The 22135-nt window shown below is 38.5% G+C and overlaps 1 protein-coding gene across 1 annotated transcript in view; it reads right to left on the bottom strand.

Moving 5' to 3' along the window:
- The window catches only part of sgsm2 (small G protein signaling modulator 2), a 95529-nt gene that overhangs the window by 72282 nt on the left and 1112 nt on the right, over positions 1–22135 (bottom strand). Inside the window, 1 exon segment of the mRNA XM_063907948.1 lies at positions 10910–10985. Coding sequence (XP_063764018.1) covers positions 10910–10985 — 76 coding nt within the window.

Here is a 22135-nt window from a genome sequence, read left to right as displayed (position 1 = left end):
ATTTTTCCTCTGTAAAAACCTGAGCTCTGTTTTCTGTGGGAGGAGAAAAATAAATGTATGTACAAAGCCATCTTTCAAAACTACAAGTGGTGAGGGATAGATATTGTTAACACTGTGAGAATAATGCGCCTTAAACTGGGTAATTTATCTACTCAAGCCTTTGATTCTACATTTCTGTTCATGTCTCTGTTGTCACTTACATTTATCCATTTATATTTTGTTCTCTAGCAAACAAAAATACACGCAAATTGCTTTGTTTTATCCAATGCACTTACAGTAGAATTGCTTTCAGTTGCTCTGTAATATTCTCTCAAAGGCAATTTAACATATGATATTATTTATGCTGCTATGGATCTGTCCATGTTTGACATGATTGTCTTTTTATTATAAATAATGTAACTGCACTCAAAGCCTGGTAAAAAAAAATGGTAGTAAGAGAAGTTCATCAGATTTGGTGTTGGATTTACCAGCCAATGATGATAAAGCTACCCAGACAGGGTGAAACAAACAGTCTACAGTTTGTGTGTGTATGTGAGTATGCTGAAAGGTGTTCTATATGCTGGCCAGCCGCCGCAGCTGTTGCACTGTGATTTGAGTCAAGCTAAAGGCATTGTGCAGAGCATGGCTCCTCCAGTCTAAACTGCTGTGTCTCTGCTGAGCGGTCTGGACACGCTGTGGCCTTTTGGCTTTCTGCTCAGTATCAGTCACCAGCACTGCAGGTTATCACCTACCTAAGATTATGTTCTTCCTTGGCTGTGCATCAGACGCTGTTCTGTAACTCTATGGTTTGGAATGATCTGTCAGAGAGACATCATCTTACTAGTTATTCCCTTTGCTTCAAAAAGCACAAAGTGGGAAACTACCAACTATCACTGCTAAATAGTGGATAGGGATGTCATGAGAACCGATACTTTGGTACCAAGTTAAAGCCACATTTCTGAAAACATGACATTACTTTAAAAAAAACGTCCTGCTTGGCTAGATAACTGATCTAATAGCTAATGTATAGGGACGTTTCATTGAGTTACATTGTGATGCTTGCAAGCTCTATTGGTTTAAATGTATTATTGTGCACAGCTAAGATATAAAGTCATCATGTGTTGCATTCAAATGTAATCTTATCAAATGTAGTTTTTGAAGTGAAACTTGAATAAATACTGTACTGTAGTAAAGGAGTTTAAGAAGAAGTACATGGGATTTATTAGGTTTTTGTACAGTGCTATGAAGTTGGTATTGAGAATAGTTGATTTTTACTAGGACTAATTAGCTGAATGTGACATCCCTAACAGTAAATTACTTTACTAGAATGTACTCTATGAGTATGTTAAACATGTCCTGATTCATCTTGTTTTTGGAATCAGCAATGTGATGAAGTCGGTTATCTTTTAGATCTTTAGAGAGATTTTGGCTTCCCCATTAGCAATGGTGTACAGATTATTTTTCTATAGCCATTTGTTTGGCCAAAAAAGATCTGAATATACTGACATAAGGCAAACCACAAATACCATTTAAACTGGACAATTTAAATCATGAATAAAGGGAGGAAACATGTTCATAACAGGTGACCTTTGGCATAGTCAACCACCCTAAAGTGCTAAGTAATGATACCTGTACAGCTCCATTTGTGGACACTCTCCCTTACCGCCTTCTTTCTAAACTGCACTCAAAAAACACCCATTCCTAGTGGAAACTGTGGTTTCTGTTGATGTTTACCATGTGCCTTTGGGTGTCTTTTAACAGCTACCAGATAACATACTATTTATAATATAGTATAGTATTTATAAAAAAAACTTGAATAGGCTATTCGAAGAACAGATGTTACAGTGGGCTGATATAAGAATATACAATGAAAATACAACTGATTGGACAAGTTTGAGCCCCATATTGAGGTTTGAATGATATCCATGAGTTCTATTATTCAATGACATTCACCATTATCTGATTATTGCTGTGATTAATAGCATATTTCTCCCATCCATGTATTTTCAGACATTTCTTTCATAATACATATCCAATTAAATCTATTTGAAAGCTACAGTAAATGGGATGAAGTGGACCTTGTTACATGCCCCTTCATTATTTCCATTGGTTAAATATATCACTTACTGTCCGCTGTTACTCTTTCCTACATTTCTTTCTATTTCTGTCTGTTCATCAGTCTGCAGTGTGTAGCCGGATGTCCATTGGGTGGCAGGTCATTACATGACCACGAGTGTCCTAATGAGCCCATTAGCTGCTTCAGGCCATCCCTTCCTCTCTTACTCACCAATCTTTCCTTTACTTCTGCTCAACTCCTCCATATTTTTCCAGTTAATCAAATCACGTCCTTCTTCTAACCCTCAATCAATAGGATCAATTATCACCTCTTTTTCCTTGTCTCATTACTGCTATGTAGAAATGCTTACCTAAAAAGATGTACAGTAAAAGCTACATGGAATTTGATAATGTTCAGTTTATGTAGTTTTGAAGTTTACCTATAGCTTGAACTCCATTTTATGTTAAATTTACATAAATTGGCCGTCGTATAGCTCAGTGGGTAGAGCAGGCAGCCAGAAGATGCCTGCATCACCCAGTGATAAAATAAGTGTTGCCGCTATTCATTTATATTATTTAATGGTTAAACATTCATTGTCCTGCTGTTTTTGTTAGTTTGTAGGGAAATGAATCGTTATTTAATGTTATTTTAGTTGATTAAAGTAATTATTTATGCTTTTACTTTGAAGGCAGCTTCGGGCACCTAGTGATCAGGTGTTTTTCGGAGGTAGTGGTGGTGGGATTGGCGCACCAGAAAGGGCAAAACATTTTTTCACCAGGGAAGGACATAAGGAGGCCACGGGAAAGGAAAAAAGGGCAAGATATGACAAAACTGTCATTGAACTGTATGACATTGGATCACTGGAATAAATTGCCCAAACAGGACGTTTTTGCCTGGACTTTGGATCTTTCTCCTGTGTTATATTCTTTGAGTTGCTTTTCTTCTTTATGATTTTGATGCTACGATAAGTAATAAAATGATTTGCTTCAGTAAAAGCAGCCACACAACAGTGTGAAATTCTTGAAAAATGTGTGCTGCATGTTTTTTCCAGGTAAAAGCATTAGCCTCGAAAATATAGTAGAATTGCCCATTTGAGAAAAACGTATTCAATTGGATAAAAACGCATGATATTAATATACATATCACTTTAATGTTGCAACTGATAAAGATGGGGCAATTGAATGACTTTAAGAATGCTGTGCATCCCAAACTAAAACATCTTCTATCATGTTTTATTAATCGATTCTCTTTCGGAACAATAATATCCAATATAAATAAAGTGCAGTTAGTTGAAGTCATTCATAAAGATAAAATGTGATAATACATCACTTTTCTTTTCCTAGCAGAACATTTTAGAATTTCCATTTTCAGCCTGAGAAAGACAAAATAAAGCCAATCATGGCGATGATGATTTTTGCTGGCAGTGATTTGAGGTGTTCTATTAATAACACATGCACTGTTTATTTCCAAGCTGTGTATCTCTGAACAGCATTGTATGCACGTTGTGCCCATGTTTTATAATACACATAAGATTACATGTATCATACCATAACAACAAATGCCTAATCCAAGAGGCTAATGAGGGCGAGTTATGTGATCGGTTTAAAAGTGGTGGGGAAGGTATGGATTCCTACACATCGACACAGTTATACAACAGATCATTCCAACCACGCAGTAAGACTTACCAACAACATTCTTCAACCTCCTATCTGTATCTGCAGTCCTGCCACCAACATTTCCTTGGCCGCACTAGGCAACTTGCTTGTTTTTTTATAGAAGGACGGCCTGGTATTTTATATGTTGCTGTTACATTATCAACAACAACTCTCATGGAAGGGGCAAGGTGAGAAAACCACAAGAGATATTGTTAAAAAACAAAAGCTTTTTAAGTGATGTACGTGTTGCACTTGCTCTTCAGTGGAAGGTGTGTATGCTAATGCTGTGGCAAAGTGTTAGAGAGAGTAGTATACTGGATATAACAGGTAGATTTCACAAAACACCTTTACCTAGGTTTTTGTTGTCACTTTAACCTTCATTATGTCGTGTGAATATAGACAGGAAATGTTAGATAAAAGAGACAACTTTCGGGGTGGATCAAAAAGGCTTAGATACATGCAATATGTTTCACTTTCCTTTTTATATATATTTATATAAACATTCCGCATTTGTATTGCATTCATGTGGAATTTTATGAAAAATCTGAAAACAATTTTTCCAACAGGGAAAATTCAAGCCACTTCTACCGCTCCCTAAAGTTGTGAAACCAGATATGGTTGTGTGTCATCAGCAATTCACTACAAAACATCGTCTTTGTAGCTTCCACTTTGTTAAAGCCCAACCATTGTCTTTGCAAAGGGGCCTGCAGTAAGCCTCAATATTTAAAGATGAGTCATTTCTATGGAACTTCAGTCAAAATAATCTGAGCATGAAATTGTATCATCACTGTGTCTGACTTGCTATCTCTGTGGGCTTGCAAGGAAGATCACACTGGGCCAGTCTCATCAGCAATGGGCCGACAGTTCTTTATGTCTTTGTTACACAAGTATATTTTGGAGAGATATGTATAAAGTTTAAGGTTTAAATATACATTATCTGTATATATTCAAAAATAGGACATAGCTCCAAAAAGATATCGTAAAAGGTAGGACAGCAGTGACTCATTCCTGCGCTGACATCACTGGATATCATTAGCATCTGACCTTTTACCGTACAAAGCGGTCACCTGTCTGTAGAGGCTGATGAGGGTCCTGCATTCAGTGATGTCATGGCTACGTTACCCTGCAGACTTTTATTGGACTGACGAAAAGGGAGACAATCAGATTGTGTGGTTTGACCTCATGTCGTCACATTAACATGGGGGGGGGGGTTTAACTACACACTGTGTGGCATTTCCAAGGCTACCATTCATATTGATATTAAAATCGACAGATAGGATACAATAAGATAAAGCTACACAAATAAAAAATACATTTGAAAGGTGGAGTCTACAGAGTTAGGAATTAATGATGATGATTGTAGCCAATGTCTAGCAGTTTTAAGTGCCCTTTCCTTGAAAAAAGCCTCTATTTTTATGGTTGTGGTGCATGCAAACTGTCTTGATGAAATATTACACAACCAAGATCAGGCACAATTAGTCAGGTGAAAGCATTTCCACAATCATTTGTATTGACAATATGAGTATATACAACATAGACACCACATAAAAACTGGATGTAGTAAAATGACCCGTCAGTTGGTTGACTGAGGTTTATAAGGGATTTGAAGCCAGTCATCATCTTGGTGGTCGGAACTAATGAGATACAAGGGGCGGGGCCTAGTACTGTTAGCTACAAGTCAACCCCAAGGCAGCCATGCCGTAAAGCATCCAGTACTTTATCTATCTTACTCATAATGGGATCCTAATTAACAAAATGAACATTGTGCTGTATTGATTAAGACCTAAACAGAAGCGAGTCAGGGCATAAAGTCCTTCGGCAAATCTTTGTGGCCTTGGGATGCAAAAAACAACATTTTGGTGTAACGGTGTGGTGGCTTATATTGTTAGGTTTTTTTCTTTCCATTTTGCTGTGCTTTGGTTTGTTTTTTGTTATTTTCCAGATGACAATGGGTACAAATTAAGTGAATATCCATCTGCAAGTAAGTAATCTGAGGCAGGAGATAAGTGACCACAGGGGATGATGACAGAATACATCAGCTGGCACACTCACAGTGTTCATATTGCACATTGGAGCAAAGCACACAATGAAGGTTCAAGAGGGCCGCATGTCATTTCCTTGATAGGGTCTTGTTGCCATCCAGCAGGATTTTTCCGATGGCTCACTGCCATTTGTCTCATGAAAGTAACCCGATAGAAACATCAGAGAGGAAATTTAGCTCCAAGTATAATAACAAAACAGCATCCGGGGGTCCAGGTGGAGTCACTTGGCAAGGAAGTAAAGATTTTGTGCCACTGATGTTTGGATACCTTCGATACCAGATAAGAAAAGGTAGTGTATTTTTCCATTTATTTTGTATAATGTTTCATTACTCACTTTCTTCCGCATTAATCCGTTTGCACAATCTGTTAAGGAAATGTTATGTGAACTATCCAAATTAGTATTTTTACCATTACGATGTGTGACAAAAACTACAAAAGACGATTGGCAGATCAAATTAACACTACTTCTGTATTTTCGAAATACAGGTGTGGTGTTTAAATACCTGTTAAAGTTGTGTTAATATCTGAGAATGTCAGCTGATTTTTGATGCCCCCTCACACTAAAGACTGCTCCCCTGAACTCTCATAGAACATCCATTACATACTAGGAATATCCTTAAGAAACGATGGAACTGATAAGGCATGCCAACATTGAACCAATAAGAAATATCTGCAACACTAAGTGAATCATTTTTCAATCAAAGTGGCAGACTCGACCAAACTAACATTTTTCATACTGTATTGAAGGAATTTACTTTAATGAGCAATTTGTATATTGGGACGACCACATTCCCAGATATAATCAATCATCCAATAACAGAATTCAACCAATAGTGTTCAATGTATGTTGAGTAAAAGCCCCAGTGCCTTCGAGGCTATCCATCATTAAGGAAGCAGAAGATTCACGTCTGTACGGCAGAGCCTAAACACACTTCTGCCAGGCTTTGATTTGGTAATATGAAGTGTTTTCCAATCACTCAGCACTTTCCCTACATGAATAACATTATACATATTGCACATAAGAAACGCAACAGGCCTTAACAGGTTTATAGACGGTTTCATAATGGTTCAATTTGTTGATAAAAGTCTGGGTTTTATAGTGGAGGTGCCGCACTTTGTCTGAAATACAGAGAAGCCCCAATTTCTTGAGCCTTTGCAATTTGCCTACCAGCCTCACCTGGGGGTGGACGATGCTATTATTTACCTGCTGCAGCGTGCTCACTCATACCTGGACGGATCGGGTTGCACTGTGAGAATCACCTTTTTTGATTTCTCCAGTGCTTTCAACACGATCCAGCCTCGGCTTCTGAGTGACAAGCTGCAGGCTATGAGGGTGAACTCGTCCACCATCTCCTGGATTACCAGCTACCTCACAGACAGACCACAGTTCGTCCGGCTGGGCAGTGTGCTGTCTGATGTGGTGGTGGGTAGTACTGGAGCCCCTCAGGGGACTGTACTGTCTCCTTTCCTGTTCACCTTGTACACCTCTGACTTTAAATACAACTCAGAGTCATGCCATCTGCAGAAATTTTCTGATGACTCTGCAGTTGTAGGGTGTATAAGGGATGGACGGGAGGAGGAGTACAGAGGGCTGGTGAGTGATTTTGTAGAGTGGACAGGAAGAAATCATCTGCTTCTGAATGTGGCCAAGACCAGAGAGATGGTCATTGACTTCAGGAGGAAGAGGACGTCTCCGCACTCCCTTTGCATTCTGGGAGAGGATGTGGCTGCTGTGGAGGACTACAAGTACCTTGGAGTGCACCTAGACACCCGGACTGAACTGGAGGATCCACACTGACGCTGTGTACAAGAAGGGAATGAGCAGCCTCTATTTCCTGAGGAAGCTGAGATCCTTCAACGTGTGCAGCAAGATGCTGGAGATCTTCTACCAGTCTATTGTGGCCAGTGCACTCTTCTTCGCTGCGGTCTGCTGGGGGAGCAGCATCAGAGACGGTGACACCAGCAGGATCAATAAACTGATCAGGAAAGCTGGGTCTGTCATCGGCATCAAACTGGACAATTTTGAAGCTGTGGTGGAGAGGAGGACACTCAACAGGCTGCTGTCCATCTTGGATAACACCACCCATCCTCTCCACCTGCAGCTGGTCAGTCAACGGAGCTCCTTCTCTAACAGGCTAATACAGCTCCGCTGCAACAAGGACAGACACAGGAAAACATTCCTGCCCACGGCCATTACTCTTTTTAATAAATCTCCTCTGGCTGGCAGAGAACTCTCTGCTTCATAGCTTCACTGGACTTACACCTCACTGGACATTCACAATCATTTAAATTATTATTAATCCTGTTTAATCATTCTATGTATATATCATTCTTACTTCCCGTTCTTTTTTTTAGATTTGTAAATAATTTTTTGTTTATCCTTATATTTTACTATTTCTTATTGTGTATATTTTGTATTGTCTCTATGTTTCTAATGCTGCTGGAACAAAAGAATTTCCCATTGAATTGGGATCAATAAAAGTCATATCTATCTATTCATCTATCTATCTAGAAGGATTAAGGGGAATAGCATTGGGCATATTAATCCTCAGATAGCAGACACTCACACAAATGTATTAGTAGCTCATACAGCGTCCTGTGACTTTAGCCATGTGATGTTATATTTAAAAGAGACATAGACACATGTCACATTTGTTGAAACTGGCAAATTCAGAAGGATGACAATGACCCAGGAACTAAGGTTATAAGAAACCTGCCATCAACGTTTTAGCAAACAAATTCATACTTTCATCAAAGAAAGGCTTAAAAATGTATCATTATATATGAGGGCATAAAACATTGAAGGTTTCATATGAGTTTGAATGGATTTTCTAAAATGACCACATTATGTTTAACATGTGCAAATGTTTAAGAAAATGTCAAATCTGTTACTGTCCATGTGAGCCACCTTTTTATTTTTCTTATTCTATTTTTGACTTGATTTGGCAATTTTCTACATGGTTCAATGAAGTTTTATTTTCCAGTTGTTTTAATAAAGCGATTAAATAGAAAAGAAAGGCAGCCTTAACCCAGGAAACACACACTTAGCTCAACAGCAGCAGTGTCAAATGTCATATTGAAGAGCTAAAACTAAGACACACAATTAGATTTACACCATGTATTTCTCCACTACTTGAACAGCGACAGGGAAGAATGTGATCCTGGCCGTTCTGGAGAGAGACATTTGATCTACTGATGTTTCTCGATGAAAGGATGAACTCTGCTCACACAGCAGTCCCTCTTTTATTGCAACTAGTCACAGCTGCCCCTTGAGGTCAATTCAATGTACATGCTCCTGTCTGAACACGAAGAAGGAAAGAACTGGCTTTTATCATCTTTGAATTGCAGCATACTTTAGGAATATTAACTATCTCCAGTAGTTCTTACATCTTTTACATTAACAGTACGTGCTGCATTGGAAGGGATCGACCAGGATTAGTTTTATGTGGGAACATCATGTAACTAATAACTGATTGACCCTCAAACCTCTGCAGACTAAGAAAGAACTTTAAACAGGAAAATGACTGAAATCGCAGATGGCCCAGATCACACTACATATGTAGGTAGTGCAATTTAAAATGAATTTAATTTCAGTGTTTCAGCGAAAAGGCAAAGGTTTAGGGAGGGCTCATTCCAATGCTCTTTTCATAACCACTGGTAATCCGCAGTCAATAGAAATCCGGTGTTAATAGAGCTTAATGCCGACTTATAATAAGAAGAGGACGAAGAAGAAGAAATCAAGGATGCCAAAAGGCTGACAATAGATACAGCATGTGCAGACAGAAACTCTCTCTTTGACATTTAACACGAGTAAAAGAGGCAACGTTTTTAGTGATGAGTCATCATTTATACGGTATAAAATTAATGATGATATTTTGTACTATCTGATTGATCCTGGTGTCTTTATATAGCTTTCATTGCAATGGTATTATCATTTGCAGAGAAAATGAAGTCATTTGTTTTTTGCCAAATATCATTGCAATTCTTATAGTGTGGTATTTATGATTAGCATGGAAGAGTAGGGATTTCCGGCTAAACTTCCCTACTTCTAAGAAATATTAAGGAAGTAACTGTATTAGTTTAATAATAACGTTTTTCAAAGGTAGCTGGAGTTTTACCTAGTCAGACTCTCTGCTGACATCACCATGGCAGTACACAGAGAGGCGCTGACCCAAAGATGATACTGAGCTTTATTGATTGATTTGGGGCTAACCGCGGGTGATAGGGCAGGTAAGGAATAGAGGTGGATGTTTCTGAAACAGACATTTGGGCTGTGTCTCAACAAAGATACTCTCGTTGATATGCTGCATGTCGTACACTGTGAATGCTTGCACAGTTGAGTGTGATTTTTCTGTGTGTATTGTTGTTTTAAATGGCACATGGCTGCTGTGCCCTCACCGGGAGGTAACAATGGGCGTGTTTAATAGCTAGCTAGCTAGCGAGATAAGCGTTAGCGGGAGCAAATTCTTACTGACAGCTCAATAAACTCAAATAAATAAATGGTGGTTTCTTTATGCCACTAGTATAGTGGTACATTTATTAATTTGATTTAAAAAAACTGATGTTTAACTTTCGTTTGTAAAGAGTTTTGGTTAAATGATTTGTGGCTGGTTGAACAACTTCTGTTAGGTAGCCAAGGCAGAACATTTTGACTGTTATGAGAGCACCATTCATTTTACTACTTTCCTTTTAGTAGAATGCATTTTTGCCATAGTGTGCATTGTGCACATGGTATAGCTTATGTAAGTTCAGAAAAGGGCAAATTGACCATTTGGCTACTTTGATGCCAGAGGCAGAGTCAGCTGTTTGACCAGCATGGAAGCTGTGAGTCACACATCACTGCCTGCTCAACCATCCGGTCAGAAGGGGCAACCCCTTTATCTACGACCAGTACACACATACACACAGAAATATAGATGTGTCTAGGGCTTAGCAAGCCTGGGTTTTGTACAGCTTGTCTCTAAAATGGGTTTCCATTAGCTCCACTGTGATTATTAACTTTCCATTGATGCAGCAGCATAGTCTGAGGCACACTGACGTCAAGCAGTGTCCTTGACGGAGTAGCAGCACCCAGTCACCTGCTGAGGAGTTCAACAAGTGTGCCTGCAAGACAGCGAGCGGAAGAGAAAGAGACAGTGTGTGTGTGTATCCAGAGAGTAACAGAAAAGCGTACTTACTGCACAGAGCAATGATGTGGCTGCTGTCTTCGTGGACAAATTTCTTAGTCACCGCTTCCTCCATAACCTGCTTCACCTACACACAAAGGCACAAAGGAGCCAACGTTTGGTCACAGTGAAGATAATCTGCCTCACTTATACAGTCGTTAAGAGATAATTACATACACTTATACACACACTACAATAATAACCTTGACCTAGACATCAAAGTGTCATATACATACTCATGATTCCAGCACCTTCGAATACTGCCCCTTTCCCACCAACCAGTTCCCATTCTAGCTCCATGCTTGTGCTTTTCTGGTTCCGAACCGGATCTTCTTTTTAGCGCCAGTTGTGTTTCCACCGCCCAGAGCCCAACTGGTACTGCCTCATGACCTCACCGTTTACGTTGCTGATTTTGGCGTCAACTCTGCTCACAACCACAACCACAACAACAGTAGAGGATCGCGTCGGGCCGATGATCGTGTTGTTTTTAATCAAACGAATCCAGATTCAATTAAATAACTACTTCTCATACGTGTTTATTTTTCTCCAGAGGGCCGTGCTTCATTACTTTTCTTTTTGTAATTTTTATAAAAAGGATACAAATTGAATTTAGAGTTATGGTAGTTTTTTAGTTTGAATTATAATTTGTATGTAATATTTTATTTATTTTATTATAAGTTTATTGGACATATACATTTAATTTCTTTTGTTTATATATCTTATTTTATCTTTTTATTGCACGTTCTGGTAATCCGGGTTTCTTTGCTTTACTATAGGCTGAAGTCAGAAGTGCAGATACCAACACTCAGACAGTCATGCCCATCACAACGTCTTTATTATAAACTATAATGAGAAAGTGAATGTGTCCACCCATGAATTAGCAACAGATTGTGCTTAAACCTTATTTTTCTCCTGTTTTGACAGTATTGAAGACAATAACTGAAATGCTGAAATGGGTGTTCATTTAAGAATTTGTGATTGCTCCCAAAAATCAAGAGCTGACAATGCTAACAAATTATTTTTTTACTTGCTTTTCTTCACGGAAACATTTTAGCCATAGTGTGGCAACCACCTGATAACATAAACGTATTAAATAAATAATTATGCAGTGTCTTTTTAAAATTGTGACAGCCACTAATAACATATCTGCCACTCTTGTTCAAACCCCCGCACCACTGACTTCCAATTAATAGTATGGCAACCTGGAAACATCCGAATGAGTCTTTCTGCTGTAATCTCTTGTGTCTCTGGGGAAGAGAGTCTCTGTCAGTCTGGTGTTCGCTTGTCTAAGTTCCTTCTCTCCGTAGAATTAATTGTCAGCAGTAATTAATCCGGGACCTGCCTGACACCTCTGCCTTGTTTGGATCTAATTGATAAACAGGAAGAAATTAATTGTACAACTACAGCATCACTTAGTTCAAACTTTCCCCCTGTATAACGGCGGTGTCGGAGGAAGGGAGCTTCATCGTCATCAAAGTTTATTGTGTGGGATGAGCAAAATTACACGTTATGTAAAACGAGGAAAGCATTGACAAAGCCGATAAGAAATAGAGTGTTGCAAGAATGAGTCCTTAAACGAGGCAGTGAGTTAGCATTTTACCAACTTTAGTTCCCTGTGGTTAAAACAAGCATTAGAGATTTTCAAGTTTTGTTTCATGACACAAAATACGTCAGAAAATACCCGTTTCAAGAATGTCCGGGGCTTCTGTGCGATGAAAAAAAGCGAAAAAATAAGACTTAAAGCCATCAGGCCAAACGCATTGGAGCCTTTTTACTGCTGGTGATTCCATTTCGGCTTCAAAAAGTTACGTTTACTATGTGGAGATTAGCCTGCTGAACAAAAACGTGTTAGTATCATTAACGAGGTTTGCCACAGATGTTATTTTCTGCAATATTCCAATGGGAAAATCCCATTGCGTTTTGCAACGCTATCTTCCGGGTTGGCCTTTAACACTAACACAAATTCACATGGGTCCAATAAATCAGTGCCGCCAGAACAAAACTAGACATTGTTCAGGCGCAAAAGGTGATTTAGATCTAATTGACGCACATACATGGCATTGCTTTCCATGTCCATCTGCATGGCCTTACTTATTTGCATACAGAGATCTTATCAAAATGTAATCAGAATTTGAACGACAAGAATGCTTATTAATGCGAGTTGTGAATGTTTGTTGCAGCTTTGATGACATAATTATATTGAAAGCTCTGCTGATGTGTCCTTTGGCATTATTCTGCATCCGTAGCATCACCATGGGTTCTGTTTCACTGTATATCTGCCATTAACTAGATCGGCCTGCTAAAGGGGAAAATTCACCTCAATAGAGTGGGCTATTATGAAGGTAATTAAATTAAAGTGGCTTGCCATTTATAATGCCTCCAAATTGTTCAGAATATTCATTGAACGTTGCAGCGATGTTACAGATAGACAACTGCAGACTGACATACAGTACGGCACACACAAGAGACAATTTACAATGAATAAAACAAAACCCCCCACATCAAGTGAAATAATGGTGAGGGCATACAAATCGTCTTCTGGGGTCAGTCGGTAATGAGAACTGGCAGAAGCGGAATTATTGAACTCAATGAACCGTTACAAGTTTGTATGGGGGGTCCCTCTCTATTTCAACTGTAAATAGTTGATTTTGTTGTCAGTGCAAATGTATTTAGGAGATGTAGAACAGTATTCACAGTCCAAGGGAAATGAAATGTACATGATGAGAGGTATCAATATCCTACTTTACTGCCAAAGTTGTTGTCCAGTTGGACGAATGCCATCAGCCCACAGATCTGATCAAACTCGCATGTTGCCATTCCTGACACCCACACACACACCAGGAACTGCTTGTCCACGAGTAAAAAAAAGTTCTGATAAGGTAAGATAAGAACACGCCGAGACAAAAGGTACAAAAGCGCTATCACTGAGAGTCCTTCATTAGGAAATAATCTTAACATTACCGTTTCTGTGATTACACCAATACAAACTGCTCCTTTAACAAAGCCACCTAGAACACATTCCAACCCAAGTAAATGCGTTATTCTTAATTGCTGTAGAAATCCTATTTGCACTTAACTTCCAATACCTATAAGGTTTTAATTAGTGGAAGGTGTGGTTTCTAAATTGGTTCCAATCCCATACTATACAAACAATGGGAAATCTCAGGTAAGAGGGAACTCTCTGGGTAACTTTGCCTTTTCATTCTTTAGGACACCCTGTCCGCACTGTGCAGCTCCTTCAGCAACAGGCTGCTGCACCCGCGGTGTCTCACGGAGCGATAGCGCAGGTTCTTTCCTTCCCGCAGCGTTCAGACTATAACCATCATGGCCCCCGGTAGACCCCCCACATATAACAACACTAACAACTATAACACCCCTTGTTGTGTTAATAATACATATCTGGCTGCTATACTTTTATTTTTGTGTATTTTGTAAATTGTGTGATATATTTTTTTAGTATCTTGGGTGTAATATTAAGCCGTCTTTGGCTCTTTCTGCTGTAATAATGAAAATGTCCCCTCTGTGGGACGATTAAAGGTATTCTGATTCTGATAGTCTTTTAGCTTCTGACTGAGCACATCCTTCAGAGAGATGAGCAATTGCATCCATATATTTGCCTACAGCTATCGCTCTACCAATGAAACAATGAGTAAAATGATCCACAGCGGTCTGTCAGAGGGGTCGATACCTTCACCTGGATGTGAACGACTGTAAGATTGAATTGATTGTGTTCTGTTATGGACCCATTTAATTAGTGCTGGTTGTCAAGGGTTTAGATCTGGTTTGAGTTCATCAATGTGGCACTTTTGAGAAGTCTAGTCAATCTTACTGGACAGAATCCAATTCCCACAGTTTCTCAGGACTATTGGAACATATAATGTCGCAAAACATGCATAATATTAGGTAAACAATGTAGGGATGGTTAAATGTTTGTGACAGTATTAGCCTAGAGATTGTTAGGATTAAGGACTTTATACACTGACGGCATGACAATGTCACGACCCAAAAATGTGACATAATTGTTTTTTACTGGCAGAGATGCAAATTTAAGACGGTTGCAACACTAAACCAAAGGTTTAATTAGGTGAACGCCAGCTAATATTTCAGAACAAAATGATGGATTCAACATTATTTTCAAGGGGCAAAAGTTAAACAATTGCCTATTAGCTTACAGTTACAGTTATATGAATTAATGCAGATTGTCCCTGAGAAAACCAATCTGTTACGGTATTCATTGCAAAGAAACTGTCAAAAAAATCAAAATAATTGCAAATGTTTAAAGTCTTTAGAAATGATTAGATGGCTGGGTTGGGTAAAGTTAAAGTAACAATGAGGATCTAGCAAACAGACACAAAAGATTTCAGCTAGCATATTATGTTATGACCTTAATCCTATTTGTCTCATTAAAAAAAAATCATGCCAGCAAAGCTTTTTAACACAATAAGAACACTTTTTTATTGTGATAAAGACTTCATAACAAACATATAATATCGAAGCATTCTGGGAATATATTTGAAATGTCTTCTATGATTAAAGGGGCCCTGTTATGCTCATTGTCATATTTGTATTTAGTGTCTCTACTGGGACATGTCTCCATGCTTTAATGTTCAAAAAGCTCTTTATTTCTCTCATACTGCCTGTGCTGCAGCACCTCTTTTCACCCTCTGTCTGAAACCAGAGCTCAGTCTGATCTGATTGGTTAGCTGTCCGGCTCATTTGTGATTCGTCAGCCGGTTAGAGAGTTCCCGCCACTTAGCCTATCACATACAATGTTGTAGCGCTTGCCAAAAGAATCGTGAATGTTAGACACTGATGTCACTTTCTTGCGGAAGTAAACACTAAAGTAAACAGGAGTCAAATGGAGGCGTCTCAGGCAGGGGGGCTGTGTGTGCGAGAATAACTCCCTGTGGAGGGAACATTGGGATTGTAGCCTTTGCAGACCATTTACATGCACAAAAACCTATATAAATCACACTACAGGACAGTGCACACCCCAAAAATCTTAATAGGGCACCTTTCACATTGTTATTATCCTGGTTTGTCACTCATTGAACTTGCCAACAGTAGACACAGTTATTTGCCTCTTAGGCTGCCGTCGCAAAGGTTTACTGGACTATTTGATTATTTGAAGGACTGATAATTTACTGGAAAACAACATGGTGGCAGCCTCAGATACGGACTCTTGCATGTATTTACTTTCACTAAAAGTGGACATTCATTAACAGCTGCAGACGTTTAATCACAGGCTAGTTCAAGCGATGGCACTGAAACAACAAGATGTAGTTGGTGTATGTCAAACGGATGAGTGGAGCAGGCTAACTTTGTAACACTTCTTAGAATCCTGAAGCTAATGGTTTCTGGGAGGAGAGGAGGGAAGAGCTCATTAGCCAACTGTCACTTATGCAAGGACAAAATTGTTTTTCCTTCATCTTATGTCCATGACTGGGGCAAACAACAGAACATTAACAGTGTGTTCCCTGCGGCCAAAAGGAGGATTGTTTTTCTGAGGCTAATAAGACAACCAATCTCTCTGGAAGAGCAAATACTGCAAATACACAAAATGTGCAACAGATTGCTCACTCAGACCGTTTGTTATCAAGGCTAGTACTCACTATTATAGATAAGATGTTACAACCGTATTTGAGGTGTGTGATTTATTCTGAGACAATTAGGGAAAAAGAGCATCAACCTTTGACTTTTTTTATCTGATAATCAAACAAAGGGTATGCAGACTTACACTGCTATGGCTACATTCGAGCCACACAGGTGTTTTGAGTTATTACTCAAGACAACTCTGGTTAAAGTTGGGCGAAGCGGAAAAGGGGATAATGCAACAGCACCTGACTCCATCTACCAATAAAAGACTTGTAGGTTTATTTTACACACAACCTTTTGACTTGTCATAGCAGGAAAAGCACATGAATTACAAATAACATTATAAGGGGAATCACAAGATGCAACAAAGTAGGGCTGGTCGATATGAAGAAAATCAAATATCACCATATTATTGATACCTTGAACACGACAGTCAAGATAATTTAGGCTTGCCTGTTGATGGTTTCACAAAATATAAACCCAATGAGTATTTTGATAAATAATTATTACTAATAGGGATTTAATGAGCAGGTAAAGTTAAAAAAAAAAGTACTGCTAGAACAATAAAAAACAATAATGAATAATATTATTCAGCCTTTGAAACCAGGAAATGACAAAACTAAAGAAATTGGGCTCTAGGACGATATCTACAGTTATATGACGATATCCATAACATTTTGATATATTACCACACCTTAAATCAAACACCAACGATATTGTACTATCCTTGAATGATATTGGATTCAAAAGTCCCAATAACATCTACTTTTTTTTTTAAATCTCCATACGTACTTGCTTAACATAACATTTAATTTAGCTTAAAATTATATTGAAACGATTGATTATCAAATAAGTCGCTGATTATTTTTTCTATCGATTTAATAATAATTTCATGGTAATTGGTCTCAAACATAGAAAACATACAGCATCACCACACCACTAAAATGTGCGTTTGCCTTTGTTTTAGGAGCTGCAACATAACATGGTTCCATCGTAATCAGCTATTGTTAGGCCACAGCAGAGAAGCTGTCATTAATGAAGTAATTATTCAGGCCCTGGTAGGGAAGGTGGATGATGGTTGGGGTGGGGGGGGGGGGGGGGGTTGCTGCAGAGATGGCAGACTCTGAAGGACGAGTGAGTGGAATCTGTTTTTACTCGTCTCGTATGCACTTGTTGACCTGCTGCAGAAACTACGGCACAGCAATCATTCACTCTCCTTTAGAATGCCATATCTGTGTCGAATCAATTCCTCTTAAAAAGTGAAAATTAACATTTTAACCCAGAGTACAAAGTGGCTTTTAATGCAGTTTATAGGTCTGGCTCGTAGTGCAGAAGTAATAAAATAAGATTCAGGCAGGAGGAAATGATTGTGTCCTGGAGGAGGTGCCTGTCAGACGGAGAGGTTATCCAACATTCTGCTGCATAATGACAGAATATTTCTTCAGGGAAGAGGCAACTGGATGCGAGTTGCAATATGGCAAACGAGGCAGCTCACTGTGGTAAACAAAGGAAATGGTATTAGAAAAATGAAAGCCTATGGCAGTGCATTGCAGCACCCTGGTCAGAGGATTGATGCGACTGGACCTGAATGGATTTGAAGTTTCACGTCTACTTTCTATTGCTAAGACTAGCTTTAAAACAGTTGCCTCCAGTTTCTAAAGAAAAGAGAAATAAGTTTACTTTTAAATTAAAAACAGAAACTTAACTATGCACTATCAACAGAGACTACAGTTACCGTCTACTTATCTATTTATTACCCTATTACCCCTAATGATTTACGCCAATATACTTCAGAGTAATTGCTTCTCGTATTGTCTAGCGGTTTTAAATCAAACCATATGATAATTATGCCAATGCCCATGTAAAACATCATGTGCATTTACCGAGAACATAGACAGATTTTGTGGTCATTTCGCATCTCTGACGTCAATGGATGACTTTTTAACACGAAAGAAGCAACAGTCAAAGTATAATTAGCTATAAGTACAAGCTTAGAAGGCTACACCTGAACAATGCTGATTTACAAAGAAAAAGTAAACCAACATTATTTTAAAAGCTATACTTAAGATTGCATCATTAATATTTAATTGAATATGTCATTCTTTGCAAACTTAATGTAAATTATATTCTTTTATATTGTCTTAGCTGTTATTTGGACCTTCAATAGTCACATAGCTTACAGATGTGTATCTTCACGGTTAAACAAAAAAGGATTTGTTTCTATTTTGAGAAGTTCATATTTAAAATTGTTTATTTTCTTAATTTCTAATTATGTGCAATGCCTTGTTTTACGGGCTGCGATAATGAAGAAAATCCCCAATTTGGGATCAATAAAGTACATCTTATCTTATTTATTTTATTATTATGTGGTTAATAAGGCAGAGAGAACCTTTTACTTCCAGCTCATGCTACCTCTGGTATCTGAAATCGCTAGGATTACATCTTCAAATATCTTGAGTACATAACGGATCTTTGATGACATTTCATGAACATTTTGGAATCTCAGAGGAAGAATCTGACCAGATGGTGGTCACAAATCATCAGATACCTTCATTTTTTCTGATTGGATTGGCATTCAATTTGGTAAAGTACCCAAATTCACTTAGATGTGACGCATGTATGTGGATTTAAATAGCATTGGCAAAGCCTGATTCCATCTCAACGGAAAAGAGCTCTTTGAAAAACAATTTGAGTCTGAGGATGGATGATTTTCTATCAATTTGGAGGTGGTCCACGGAGAGCTGTGACACGAAGCGAGGGCGGTAAACACGACTTCCCCTTCATCTTCACATCATGCTCTTCATCTTCACAGTCACCTATTAACTTGTCTCTACCACCATTTTTAAATAAAAATGGTAGTGATTTTCAGGCGCTATGACTATGTCCTTGCGTCGTGTCATTTCAATCCCTTCAGTCTTACATTACTCTGACACCAGGATCCCGGTGGTCTCTCAAAAATCTGTGATGATCACATTTGTGCTTTGGGCGAATGGAACTTTAACACCTCACAAAAATACAGTAATACTGCACGGAGAAAAGGTGCTTTCTTTTACACCCTCTTGAACATGAGTGACACATTAATTGTATAGCATTCAAGTCAAAATGACTAAGGCGCAGGATTTCACAGTTAAATACCCTTTCCATAAAGAAAAGATGAGAATAAAAGGCTAGAAGAGAACATCCAGAAATTTACAAATTTGCGAGACTACTTTCATACTGTATGTTTGAAGCTATGAATGTGCTCTTTAATTTTGCTTTCTCAGTTTAATTTAACACAGCTGTTAAAGAAATTCTCTGGGGAAATAAATGCTGCGTTTGAATGGGACAGTGTTACACCATAAAACATCTATTACAGATTCAGTATTGCGTAAAAGCAGAAGATATACTGTACGTCTTGTGTTTATTCTAACACTATTGTTTCAGCGTTGCGTGGACTGCTGCTTTCACCATCCTCCCAATAAAATCTTCTGGTGGCAGAATTGTAGACAAAGGCACATACAAGAGACCGCCTGACAGCGTCACTTTCACATTATATTCATCGCTAACGGATGAAATTTAACTTCTTCTTAAGGGAGCTGCTGTAGCTTTCAGTTGCCAAGCAATAGTGGGATAGCTGAGTGCCGCTTGAAGAGACTGGGAACTTTAAACCAGGAGCTTTGCATAAACCAGTCTCTCTCAGCCAAGTTTGCTCTTCCCAAAAAGGTTGGATGACATTGACTAGCATGTCATCGATCAACAATAGCCAATCACATAATTGATTTTGGAGTAGATACTCAAACATAATACAGATTTGCAAAATGTGGCATTTTTGGACAATGTAGTACATTTGCAAAAATATAGATCAATACGGTTCGGAAGCAACAGCAATCCCTTCATGTTCGAGCAAATTCATCTCAGCATGCCACCTAATGAGGTACATTGTTTCTGGGCTTATCTAATGTACAGAGAAAAGTCACATTTCAGGGTCTCCAATAATTGGGCTCAGACAAGGCTTTTCTGAATGAAAAATGGCAACATATCACAACCTCTACAAACTGCTATTGCTGAGGCCGCTAACATCAAGCTATGATGCTATCATGAATCACTGTTGTAGAATTAAACACGGTAAGAAAGCATGTGAAAGAAATGGGAAAATTGCACCACATTATCAGAATTTCCATGCTTTCAATTATATTAAAGAGGCCATATTATGGGTTTTTTTCTGGGGTTTCCCTCTACTGTTACATGTGTTTAGTATGTTTATGGTCTGCAAAGGCTTAAATCCTAGAGTTCATGCCTCGATTTGTCTCATTTGTTTACTTCCATAACATAATGACATCACTAGCTACTAGCACTCCAACACATTGTACGTGATAGGCTAAGGGGCGGAAAAGTTGACCAATCACAACAGAGCTGGCCAGCTTACCAATTAGAGCAGACTGGGCTCTGGTTTCAGACAGAGGCTGAAAAAAGGTGCTGCAGCACAAGCAGTAGGAGACAAAAACAAAGAGCTTTTTGAACATTAAAGCATGGAGGCATCCAACATGTCACAGTCATAGAGCACAACATACAAATATGACCCTGAAATGAGCATAATAGGGCCCCTTTAAAGTGAAAAGCAAAGCTGCAGAGACCTTACAAAACCTCCAACTGATGCACAAAGTAGTATTAACGTCAACACACAGCTTCCAGTGGCCCAGTGACCCAAGAATGTTCCTCCTTATTTCCCTGATGGTTGAGTTAAGCAGACACATCCTGAGAAACAAAGCTATTTTTAGAATTACAGATGCTTTAAAGGTTAAATTGTTTATGTCCCAAACCTGTAGGTGACTGTGGGATGTCTGGCGGAGGACAGAAAGGATTCTCATAAGGCTCAAAACTTAAGTGATGTATCCTGCATTTTGTGTATATGAATGTTGGCTCTAAATATGATATTAATGAGTATATAACAAATATTAAATAGGCACTGATCAGTGTTGTTGTTCTTGGCCTGGCCTCAACACCCATTTGGACTGTCTTGACTTTGACTTAAGTCTGGTTGACTACAACTCTGCCCGATAAACAATCAGAATGAAATCCCTGCCAATAGCTTTCTTGCCAATAAATGTGTCAGCTATTAAAGAGGTCTAACGGTCACACGGTGAGAACTTCCAAAGCAACATAAAAATGCCAAAGATCAAACTAAAGATGCATCTCGTGGAAAATAAATTGATATAAAATGTTAAAAAGAAGATACGCCAAACCCAGAGAAACTGCATCATCCTGTAGGAACAGATGACTGGATGAATATTTGTGAAACCTACTAGCAATGACTAAGGTTGTCATTGTATTTGCCTACATTGTACAGACTGAGAATCAGATTTTCATTTATTTTAAAGCAGCTCCAGTGGTGTCAATTCACTAAACCCAAGTTAATAATGTATGCATTGCATACCATTCACCACCAAACATGAAATACTGATTATAATAAGTAAAGTCCATGATAAGAAATAGTTAGGAATAATCTGTTGATTTGTGAATCTTCATAACCATCAAAGCATGGACAACACACATTACAATTTACGATTTTGGGATTGATATTTTTTACATTGACCTTTCTTTTCCATAATAATGACAGAAACTACATGATCATATCACTCAGACTGAGGTTTAGGCAGTGAGCCA

Source organism: Eleginops maclovinus, chromosome 18 (genome assembly GCF_036324505.1).
Source record: "Eleginops maclovinus isolate JMC-PN-2008 ecotype Puerto Natales chromosome 18, JC_Emac_rtc_rv5, whole genome shotgun sequence".
NCBI lineage: Eukaryota > Metazoa > Chordata > Actinopteri > Perciformes > Eleginopidae > Eleginops > Eleginops maclovinus.
This window is presented reverse-complemented; position numbering and strand designations above follow the sequence as displayed.